The sequence below is a fragment of the Panthera leo genome, chromosome D1, assembly GCF_018350215.1.
Source record: "Panthera leo isolate Ple1 chromosome D1, P.leo_Ple1_pat1.1, whole genome shotgun sequence".
Lineage (NCBI taxonomy): Eukaryota > Metazoa > Chordata > Mammalia > Carnivora > Felidae > Panthera > Panthera leo.
In genome coordinates this window covers 68,563,841-68,576,124 of record NC_056688.1, presented here as the reverse complement: position 1 = coordinate 68,576,124, position 12,284 = coordinate 68,563,841, and the positions used below count along the sequence as shown (strand labels likewise).

General features: G+C 46.9%; 1 protein-coding gene across 4 annotated transcripts in view; it reads right to left on the bottom strand.

The window, feature by feature from the left end:
* MICAL2 (microtubule associated monooxygenase, calponin and LIM domain containing 2) overlaps positions 1–12,284 on the bottom strand; it is a 220,837-nt gene that overhangs the window by 161,940 nt on the left and 46,613 nt on the right. For all 4 annotated transcript variants that reach the window (XM_042906713.1, XM_042906712.1, XM_042906710.1 and 1 more), the window contains exon 3: positions 8,993–9,333. In XM_042906713.1, the coding sequence (XP_042762647.1) occupies positions 8,993–9,256 (264 nt within the window). In that variant the 5' untranslated portion in view covers positions 9,257–9,333. The remainder of the gene's footprint in view (positions 1–8,992; positions 9,334–12,284) is intronic.

Here is a 12,284-nt window from a genome sequence, read left to right as displayed (position 1 = left end):
TAAATGCACGAATGCCACTGAACTGTTCACTTAAAAATACTTACAAGGGTAAATGTTATGTATATTTCACCATAATAAAAATTTTAAAAACTCTCATACTGGATTCAATCACTGGAAATCTTTTAAGTATGGTTGGGATAACTTGGATATGTGAGTCTCCTTTCTCTACTTAAAATTTATGGAATCTAAATACAGACTAGGTATTTGTGATTAAAATTAAGCCTCCAAATTGAGATGTGCTATAAGAGTAAAATGTATTTTGAAAACTTAGTTTAAAAAGTGTAAAATATTTTACTCATGGTTTTTACAGTAATTACATGTTGAAATGGTAATATTTTTGATACATTGGGTTAAATAAAATATATTATTAAGGTTGGAGAAAAAGAGGAATGGATTCTACCACGTGGGTGAACCTTGAAACATTATGCTAAGTGAGATAAGGGCCAGACACATAAAAACAAATATTATATGATTCCACTTATCTGATATACCTAGAATAGGACATTTTATAGAGACAGAAAGTAGGTCAGAGGTTACCAGGGCCAGGGGGAGAGGGGACAAAAGAGTTATCACTTAATGGGTACAGAGTTTCTGTTTGGGGTGAAGAAAAATTTTGGAAATGGAAAATGGTGATGGTTCTATAATACTGTGAATGTAATTAATGTCACTGAATTATACACTTAAAATGGTTAAAACAGCAAATTTCATGCATATCCACAATTTAAAAAAAGCCATGAGGAATGGGGTGGGGGAAAAGTAAATGAAGAGATCACTTTCTTAAAGCTATAGAAATCAATAAACAGTTGTGAACACTGACACGCTAGCTCCTTGGGTGAAGGGGTAAAGGAAACTTCCCCGGCTTATTCTGTGGATTTGGACAGAAAGGAATTTTCCCATGTATGCTCCTCAGATTTAGACAGCTCTCTCCTAGAGAAAGGATGCAAGAATAAAAAAATCTTCCCACTGCTGAACTCCCATGGACAAATGTTTGGTGACAGCTTGCAAAGCTGTATTTATATCTCTTAAGACTATGATGCATAAGAGGAGGTGGGGAGCACGTCAGGTGGCAAGTAAAATATGTTACATATAGCTGAAGGCTCTGAGCAGGCTCTGAAGTTGGAACATATCTGGGTTTTCTTCCCAAAAAGCTGCATTGAAGTTTAAGGTGAAGAGTTTTTATGTAATATGTGATATACAAAAGAATACATGTATATGTTATTATATTTACAACTTACCGTCCTTAACTCTGCACTCTTGTAACTATATGTTATATAGTATACTGTTTGTATTCATATAGGTTCAACATGCTATAGAGAGAACTGGAAGCTCATAACTGACCACTCTGTAACCCTGAGGTCTGTGTGGCCTCCTACCTTGTCTTTTGAAGAATTCACCTGCTGAAATGCCAAGTAGGAAATAACCCAACTGCTTGAACCTGCAGGCATTTGGTTCTCTTTGTACAGTCTTCTTCTGTCCAATGGTACTTCCTCTCCCATTGCTTTCACAACTGTTGATTGCTAATGAACACATTATACTCCAAACATCTTCTAAGCATCTGGTTTTGAAGATCTAACCTGTGACAAATACCTACCATTTGCCAGGTGCTGGAGAATCAGCAAAGTGTAGACAACAACTCCTGCCCCCATGGATCTCATAGTTTAATGAGGTTTCTGGAAACACGTGATAATGCAATGTTTGTAGCTAGGGCAGCACCTTCTACCTTCCTCCTGTCTTGGAAGCAGATGTGGTGGCTGGAACTGCAGCAGCCACGTTGCTTCTACAAGGTGACAAGTATGATGGAACATTGAGTGCTGTATACAATTTAACAGCCACTAGTCACATGTGACTATTGAACATTTGAAATGTGGCTAGTCTGAACTGAGATGAGCTGTAAAATACATATGGGATTTCAGAGATTTAATTAAAAAAAACAAATGTAAAATATCTCAGTAGTATTTTTTTATATTGACTACAGGTTGAAATAATATTGTAGATACATTAAATAAAACATATTATTACAATCAATTTCACCACTTTGGGTGCTTTTTAAATGTCGCTACTAGAAAATTTTAAATTACATGTGGCTTGCATCATATTTCTATTAGACAACAGCCGCCTAGAGAATCAGAGAATATAGCCACCATCACTCTACTGATACCTGGTTTAAAAACCAACTGGGTGCTTGAGACCTGGGGATGAGCCAGGCATGTCTCTGTCCCCAAGGAGCCCACAGTGAGAAAGAGACACAAAAAAAAAACAAGGTGGGGAGACACCAATCAGCAAGATCTGGTAGGACCAGAGTCTGGGAGTCCCCAGTGGGCACAAAACCCAGACTGAAGATGGAATAAGAGAAGGGGAAGTAGAGAAGAACTCAGGGAGGGCTCCCTGAAGAAGGTGATGCTTGCTTAAACTGGATCACACAGAGAACAAGTTAGCTAGGCCAGGAAGGGGTCCATGTTCAGCACAAGCCATGCAGATCTTCTGTGGGCCATGGCTCTACAAGTTCCCATTATTTGATGAAATTCGAAGAGAAAAATACACACTTGTAGTTGTTCCCCTTTTAAAGAGCATTCACCTTCACTGATAAAGCAAACCTGTTAAAGAAACCATGTATACACAACTATATTTGCAACTGTAAAGCACTATGCAGACGTTGGGCAATAACAATAGCAATTCAGTTGTTTTGGCTGTGACTGAGATGGCTTCAGAGGTGTCAGCCATCCCTGTCTTATTGCTACTGGACTGCTCTGTTCGAGGCCACCCCGCCCAGACTCCAGGACTCAAGGGGTGTCCATCCCAATGCCCACTCAGCAAGGCCAAAGAGATCCAAGTAGGCAATATCCTGCTGTGGCAGCCCCCTTTCAGAGATGGGCTCTTCTTGGCCCCACTGGTGGGGAGCTTCCCCCAAAAGAAGGTCCAGGGAGAACACAACAATGCCTATAATATTTCCAATGCGATGCACACACCCTTGGGCTCAGAAATCCTCACAACTATCCCAGACATGCTCTCACGTATATATAAAGTCTGTGCGGAAATGTACTGCACCACCATTTAGGATGGCAATAGACTCTGAACGAGCGAAGCAGTAAAATAAATTGTGAAACGGGAAGCCATAAAAAACCCTGAAAATAATAAAAGGATGAGAGCCCCACATACTGATATAAAACAATCTCCAAGATAGATTTGAGTGAAAAAAGAAAGATGCACAATATGTAAAAAAACAACAACAAAACCCCCCAAAAAACAAAAAACCAAAACAAAACAAAAAACCAAAACGTTTTTCCATAAAAAGTCAGGAGTGGGGGGATGTACACATCCATAATGCATGCACGCAGCCATGCGTACCCATGTAGACCGTCAGCAAGAGCACGTGGAAATGGTGGTGGCCTCTATGGTTGGGACCTGGGGTCGTGGGGAAAAGATACATTTCATACACCTAGTACATGTTCTTGTCCTGCTTGAATTTTTTTAAAATCATAAGCACACACTTCTTTTTTTTAAAGAAAACTAATTCGTTCTTTTTCCCTTAAAAAGACAAAGAAGTCTTTATAAGTGTACTTATAAAAATGAACCACAGTGAACCCAAATTAACCACTTCCCACGAAGACAGCCAAAAAAGAGAGCTTTTTATCTCGGTTTAATATTTGGAGGATTGGAGTCACTGAAGCTCATATAGAATGTCCAGCGCATGCTCTCATGCTGAGCCTGCAACCTCCGTGTGGAGCAGAGGTGACAAGCACAGGAACTAACCCAAGCCCATTGTAACCCAGGCTTAAAAACGTGTCTAACCAGTGCCAGGAGGCCATTCCAGGTAAGAGGACAAATCCGGAGGTCACCGACAGAGTCTCACCCCGCAGAGACCATCTCCTGCTCTGTCGGCTGGCTATGCCTGCAGCTGTCCATATTAGGCAAACTGGAACCTGACGTGCCCCAGCCAGTGCAGCAGAGCCCAGCTTCGAGGGCCGTGGTGGGTGATTTCAGAGGTCCGGAATGTCAGATAGCCTTATCTCGGCCAGGAGATAGCAGCCTTCCCTCCTAGCTTCACCCTTCCTGCCCTACCTCCCTGCCTCCTGCCATGCTCTGCTTATGAAGCTTGGGAACCAGTTGCATCACCCAGGCCCGGGCCACCCACTGGGGAGCCACTGCAGAGGCAGAGATGGGCAAGGGTCACAGTGAGGGACAAAAGGTATGGGGTGACCCTGCTGGATGTTCCCCAAATACGGACATTTCCTTCTCACCAGATAACCCAACAGTGTTCATTTTACAGGCTGGCCCCATTCCTGCTGGTGACAAGAGCCCATGAGTCATTTCCTGCAAGCATGTTTTGATGGCGGTGATGTACAAATGCCTTCTGGTCTGCCTTGGTTATCTGTGATTACTGAGCAACCCCAGGGAGGGTGGTAGGAGGAACCCTGGATTGGGAATCTGGAGCCCATCCTCAATGGTCCCCCAGGTCCTCTGACTGCGAGACCCTCTCCTCACGTCCTGGCCCCAGGAGGCCGTTCTTTCTGGCCTGCCCCTGCATCCATCAATTCTGCTTTCTCTGGCCCTCACCCCCTCCCCTCTCCCCATTCCTCATCCACTCCTTCGTTCCTGTTACACAGCAACATAGTCTTCCGGGAATACAGCTCTCTGCCTTGTGATCCCTCAGCTCAGCAAGGCAAACTTCTACTCCGATGTCAAGCTCCAAATCACACCTTCTCTTCCAGGAAGCATTCCCAGACTGCTCCAGTCATACTTACTCATTGCTTTTCTGTATTCTTGCAGAACAGCGTTCACACCTGTCTCATACACTTAGGAAAGCACTGAAAATAATGGCTCAACACTTGCCGATCACTTATGATGTACTACGCAGCATTCTGAATACTTCACAAAGACTGTCTTATTTAATCCTCACTGCAACTCCATGAGAGAGGGACCATTCTTATCCTCATTTTACAGAGAATACCACTGAGGATCGGGGATTTAGGTAACCTTCCCAAGGCCACAGAGCTATTTAGTGGCTGACTGGTACCTAGATGAGTGCCTGGCACACAGTAGCTACTCAATCATTATTCACCTTGTGAATGACTAAGTAAGTTAAGAAACATAGACATAATTATGTTTCTATCTCCTGAACCACTCAGAGCCACCTCTTATTTACCTTTCAAGCCATCTCTCCTGTCAGGTGCCTAGTAAGACACAGGGCACTCGAAATACCTGCTGAATGAATGAACAAAAGAAGAATCGCTTCTCAGCCTTTTGGCCAAGATCAAGTGAATGAACCAAAGAATATTTGAGCAAAACCAATCAACAGCACCCAAATCCTGTCAATGCCACCTGCTAGCTTCACATAAATAACTTCAGGATCCTGAGTCCCCGTGTATGTCACCTGTCAAATGTAGAGATTGTACACAACATTCTCTCAAGTCCCTTCTGGTATTGGGTACATATAAAATAAAAGACCAGACTCAACAATTTTGCAATGATGGCAATTCCCATACTAAACTTTGTATTTTTTTTCCCTCCCGGGCTATTTTCCCCAGGAACATTCCATAGGTGGACGTGACATTTGATCTGGGTCCTGCCATAATGCAGAGCCAATAATAGTCCAAAAAGAGTTAATTCGGCTCAATCCTTGGTTCACTCTATCCTTATCCAAACAAGTCACACCCAGAGAAAGAATGATTAAGTGCCTGACAAAACCCTCATAACTAATCATCAATAATAAACAATGATCCCAAGTGAGATTGTGCAAGTTAGATTAAAGCCACTGCTCTAACAACTCTGTCTGATTTTCTCCCGGTCTCCTGGCAACTCCACCAGAGACTTTCTTCTCCAAACAGATCCTGGTCCATCTCCCCCAACCACCACTGCCAACACACACACACACACACACACACACACACACACACACACACACACCACTCACTGCTGGAATAGAGACAGCAGCACAATGCTGAACACGTGGTAGCTGCTGATAAAAGCTTGTGAAATGCTGAAGCCCAGATCCACTCCAGATGGTGCTCAGATGTGTCCACATCCGTGGAAAGGTGGGGCTTCTGGCTAAATTTCATGAATTTCTACTCTAATTGTGTCCTGACCAGGAGCTTGGCTGTATGCCTGGTACCTGACACAGCTGTGTTCTACGGCTCAGCATTAATGATCACCCATGTGCATGCTAATACCCAGCATTTCTTGTCCGGCTGATGCTCAGCATAAACCACTACACCCAAGGATACCTAAGTGGGGTGTGTGAGCGAGACAGTGTCTGTTCATGTCAGGAGAGGGAGGAGCCACGTTCTGTGTTTTGTTTGACTCACAACAAGGAGGATATAAACTCTATGCTCTTAGAGCAGGGCATTACCCATCCACATGAACCCAGTACGGAGAGAGACTATACCATGACCGGAATGCAAATAAATATTCACCACAGAAGACACCTGTTATTTATCTGTCTCACACCTCTATGACCTTGGGAACCTGCTCCTCCCTCATATCAATCATGTGATGCTTGAAAGGGCCACCAAAGACAGTAGCCGTTTCCCTCAGTTTGGGCACAATAATTGGTCCAGAGATGGGCCAATCAGAATCCTTCCCTGAGATTGTAATCAGCATTAGGCAGGAGGACAGAGAATCTAGTCTTTGGGTCACACACCTATAAAGATATGAAGTACAGGCCACCAACATGGAGAAAATGTGTTTGCAGGAGGGAAGAATGGAACCAACATAGAGCAAAACATCCAAGGGATACATGGAAGGACAGAGGATGGGAAAGACTTTGAGTGTCTGGACCTCCCTGTTTATACAAGTTAATGATTTCCCTTTTTGTTTAGATTTGAGTTGGGTTTCTGAAGTGTGCAGCTCAAGTGACCTCACACAGTCACAGCCATACTTAGAGCACATTTTCTTTCTTTTTTTTTTTATATAATTCAAAAAAAATTTTTAATGTTTATTTTTGAGAGAAAGAGAGAGAGAACGGGTGGGGGAGGGCCAGAGAGACAGGGAGACACAGAATCCGAAGCGGGCTCCAGGCTCTGAGCTGTCAGCACAGAGCCCGATGCAGGGCTCGAACCCACAAACCGTGAGATCATGACCTGAGCCAACGTCGGACAGTCAACCCACTGAGCTGCCCAGGTGCCCCTAGAGCACATTTTCAAATGTGTCTTCCACACTTAAGGATCTAGGTCATCTGGCTACCACACATCTGAAATGTCTGTGTTCCTCCTCCCACAAGGTATAAAATTCTGAGCAAGATACACTCTCACCCAGCATCACTGACTACAGATGTTAGTGCTTTCCCTTTGTACCTCAGGCCCCAGGGGTGACCTGCCAACCACAAGAGTCCACAAGGACTCTTCTCGTTCCACCCATCAAACCTTGTAAAATAGGGGCCGGCCAGACAGGCTAGGCAACCGACCGGTGATTTCTGAAAAATGCCCAACATCCTGGCGGTCAAGTCTCCATCCCATCCCCCTGCTGGCTCACTCCGTCTGAAGGTCTGTCTTCAGATCTCCAAGAGAGTCCCCTCAACAGCTAGAAACTCGTGAGTGCATGAGGCCACCGCATTTCCTAATAAAATAAGGCCTCTAAAAATCTCCCTGAGAAAACATCTTGCAGCTCGGTCACCTGGCCTCTCTGGGACCTTTCTAAAAGAACGCCGCCAAATGTACCTACTGAAAAGGGTGATGCTTTGAAAACAAACAGTTCCCCCCTCTCTGTGTCTGAAGAGCCTCCCAGAGCCATGAAGTTACAGCAGCTAGGCCCGGGTGCTGCCTCGGATACCAGTTACACCCCTTGCTCTCGTTTTTCTTTAAAGCTTTCATCTCCTCTGCACAGGGCTGAAGCTTGGCGGGTTACGGGCAGACACCACCTGGATGGCGAGAGCTCTGGGCTGGAGTGCTGGCCTGGTGCAATGCTCTTCTTATGCCCCATAAAGTCAGTGCGCCCCAGACCTGGAGGAGCTCTGGCAGCCATGTCCCCAGGGACAGGAGAAAGCAGCCATCTCCCACGGTACACTCAACAGCTCCTCATCACCAAAACAAAAACACAACAGTCCTGATCGCCATGGAGAGTTCAATCCTCTTGTCTGGGATTGGCACCGACTAAAATTCCAAGGGCTCTGGCTGAACCACCTCCTGTGAGGTCTAAATTCAGCACGCTCACTTTTAACCCAAACATACGGCCTGGACCACTGCCCGGGGCTGACAGCCCCCAGGGGCCAGCCGGGAAGTCATGACTTCCGGCTGCCCATTCGGCAATGGGCACTGCGGTGCTAGAAGAGAGGTGATGCGCTTCCTAGGCCATGTTCACCGAGGTTGCCTATGGCAAAACAATGGGGGAAGTAACCAGCTGTGGAGGGTTAACTGCATGTGAGATCCTGAGCACAGAAATGCATCCTGGGGAAGAGGGCAGGGAGGCAGTAGAGAAAGAGAGAGGGAGGAAAAGGCAGTAAGGACCAAAGACCTATTTCTTAGCCAATTAAAGTCAAGGGATCTTTCTACAATGTTGGCTCCCAGGGGAGTGGAATTTAGGACACAATCTCTAGAATCAGACAGACCAAGATTGCCTTCTTGTTGTGTGATCTTGGGGAAGATAATGGACTCTTGGTTTCCATAGCTCTAAAATGACCCAAAGGACCATGTAGTGTTCATTGAGACCACGTTTATAAAGTGCCCGGCACAAAAAAGTTGCTCAATAAATAGTAACTACTAAAAGTAGTAGTGGAAATGGTAATAGTAGAAGGAGGATAATGCCAGGCATGCCTTTATTCCGTCTGCTTTGGAGAGGGCACAAGAAGAGTAGCTGAGGCCACCATGGTAAGACACGAGCTCCCACCCAGGATAAGCTGTGCAGGTACAAAAGAAACCTTGAACTGAGCAAACTGAGAATACACACCCATGCCTCTTAGGAACCTCAGGATGGCAAGACGGCAACAGCTTCCTGACCTCCCAACGAGCCAACCCACACACCCCACTCGGGTAAGAGATGTCCGCCCAGGGTGTTTCCTTACCTTGGTGTTCATACAAGACTTCCCTCGCTTATACTCTTTGTGGGATCCACGCTTGTCCAATTTGTACCACAGGGCTTTGGCCTTCCAGGTGGTCACCTTGGACTTGAGCTTGGAATAAAAGTTTCTGTGGTCCAGAGGGTCTAGGTCCAGGTGTCGCGTGAGGATGTTGAAGGCCTGGAGGGTGCCTTTGCACGTGGAAGCCTGGACAAAGTTCTCGAAAACCTGCCCGGCCTGGGTCTGCTTCTCGTCCTCGTTTTCCCCCATGTTTTAGGAGCCGTGTAGAGCAGTGGTGAGGAGAGGATGCAGGAGAACACCATCAAGTACCTGGAGAAGCGTCACACCTGCAAAGGTAGGTGGAGGCAGAGGTGAGCTCCGTGGCAATGAGGACAGGGTAGGGGGGATGGGTGCCGAGAGCGAAAAATAAAATTCCTTTAAGATGTTAAACACCCTAAGCGTAATAATGAGTGCTAAACATAAATCATCTATAGAAGACATACAATCATATCTTCTGACTTGGCAATCCTGTCTTGCTGGCAATCTCTGCCTCCCCACCAACACCCCACTCCCCTCACTGGCTAAAAAGAAATACATACAGACTGTTCAAAGATACACCCTGGCTGATGTCAGCATTACCTGGTCGATCTTGCTATGAGCCAGATACTGTAGTTCTAGAAATAATAACTGGTAAAGGGGGGGGGGGGGCAGAAAAGCACAACAGATTTAGCTAGCACCACCAAAAACATCTAGTTCGTGGTGCTGCAAATTAGATGACTAATATTACTGTAATCTAGCCACATGACATTAGTGCACAGACCAAAAAATTCAAAGCACACGCCTCCCTAGATTTCATGACCTTCCCACCTGTCCTTAGACACCAAACTTTAAAGTCTTCCTTCGTTTAGTCACCAGAGGTCTTTCCCCTACATAGGTGACAGACAGCAACTTCTCAAAATTTCTCTCTACTGCCAGTACCTGCTGGAAGCATGGGATCCACCTGGGTCAGACATACAGAAAGTCACAGATACATGTGGGTCTCCTCCCGATGGACAAAAGGAGTCTGTGCTTTGTGAGCCCAAGCTGTGAGCTGTTTGGAACAAGTGCATAGGCTGATTGAAGGAAAAACGCGATGGGTATTCATTCACATCACGAAAATAGCTCGCCGGGGTTTTGGCCATCAGCCTTTCCCTGTGCACCACTCTAACCTCAGGCATTTCTTTGGAAAGTCATTTAAGTTTCAAAGGAACAAAAATAAGTTAGGGCTGATTTTCCAAAGCAATAGCTGTTTTTCCAGAATCCAAAGCTAGTGCAAGATGACAAGCGTCGAGGAACTAGGGCCGGCCCAGCTGTCACGAGGGCTCGAGAGGGTCTGTAAACAAGAGAATACAGCATACCAAGGTCCCCCAGACAGAGGCCTGGCAGGAGGAGGTCGGCAAACACACAGACAAGGCCCTTGGGCTGGGCGGCTTCCCACTCTAGACAGAAATGCCATTGTGGGTGCATGTGGATTGTGGGCTGGCCTTATAATATTAAAAGCAGAGAATGGTGTTTGTCTTCTTCCTTAATCCTTTACTCATTCATTCAGCAACAATTATTGGTGCCTAAGCAGAAGCCATGGGTTGCCCTAGGTGCTAGGGATGCAGAGATGGGGCCTAGTGAGGAAGACAGGTGCATAAAGAGTTGGTTATAAGACAATAGGCAAGTGGTCTTAGAATATGAACTCAGTGCATGGAAGCCAGATCAGGAGGTGTCCAACGGAGCCTAGAGGTAGCCAGAGGAGCCATGGGGGCAAAATGTCCAAGATGCTACAAGTTTAGGAACAAAGTGAATTTCATTAGAAGACCAGGGAGTAGATGCTCTCAGGCAAAGGAAATACCATACAGGCTTGAATTTGGAAAGAGCCAGTACAGCTGCAGAATGACAGCAAGGTCAAGGTGTCCGGAGTTCAGAACTCGTGACAAGGGGTAGGGGCATCCAGGGCAGATCATGGAGGGGGCCTGCTCCTCCCACGGGCTGTGAGGTGCAGAGACAGAGCAGCGGGCTGAGAGGAGTCTCTGGGAAGAGGAGATGGTGGGGAGGCACAGGAGAGGGAGGCAGCGAGGACCAAAGCAGCTGGGAGAGCACAGGGAGACAGAAGCACACGCGAGAAGGCTGTACAGCAGCCTGGCGGGCACCACTTGTAGGGGGCAGCCTGCCGGGGGCAGACACCCAGACACTGCCAGCCAAGAGGGCACTGACAACAGCATGGGACCCCACCCCCACCCCCACTCTGCCCCAGGAGCCTCCAACGTGCTTGGCACCGTGCTCAGCTGAAGGCACATTCCACTCCAGGCCTCGCCAAGTTCCATTTCTCGCCAGGCCCCTCTCCTCTGCGAGCACTGACCTGGCCGCTCTGTTCTCTGCAGCCCAACCAAGTCCGCAGACGTGGAGAGCTGGCCCTGTGCTTTGCCAGATGCTGCTAAGTCACGGATTCCCTCCCAGATGCACTCTCGGCTCCTGTGACATCTGCAGTGCTCAATTTTGGCACCGCTCACATAAACACGGCCTCCTCCTGCTTTAGCTCTGCCCCAGGTACAAGACTCGCCACCAAGACAGCTAAACAGACAGCAAGACTCCTTTGCTTTTCAGAGCGAATGAACACTTTGTTTCTCTCTATCCTTGGATCCACTTCTCTGCCCAGCGCCGAATGAAGGATGTGGCAGCGGACGGACAAATACGAAACCCCTTGAATTCAGCCAGTATCTTGCAGTCCTTTCTGGGGCTGGGCAGGCAGTGCAGAGAAAACTACAGGCTTTAAGGCCATCAGAGCCCAAGTCCAAAGCTCAGCTTGGCCCCTGGCTGCCCTCGTGGCCTCACACAAGCCACGTAAGCTCTGAGCCTCAGTTTCTTCTTTTGTAAGAGATGTGACAGTCTCCACCTTGCAGGGTTGCTGCAGAGGGTGAGATACGTGTGTGAAGGCAGAGCTGGCCCCGGGTGGCTCTCGGCCGATGTGGAGACATATGCCACATCCCTCACAGCGGGCAGGTTTGTGTCTGGGGAACGTACCGGTTTGAAAAATACTTTTGCAAGATGGAGTCTCCAAGTTTCCAACTCCTCCTTGCCTAGAATGATGCTGAACCTGACTCCCAGAGAATAATTTACAAACTGGAAGAACCTGTCTCCTTCCAACACCAGCTGCCTCCCTTCCTTCCCCCCACCCCCCGAAAGAGAAATGAACATTTTAGGGCTCCAGTGGAGAGCTGAAGGTGGTACAGAGGGCACAGGGTGGGTGTAGGGGCTTCAGGAATGCACTGCT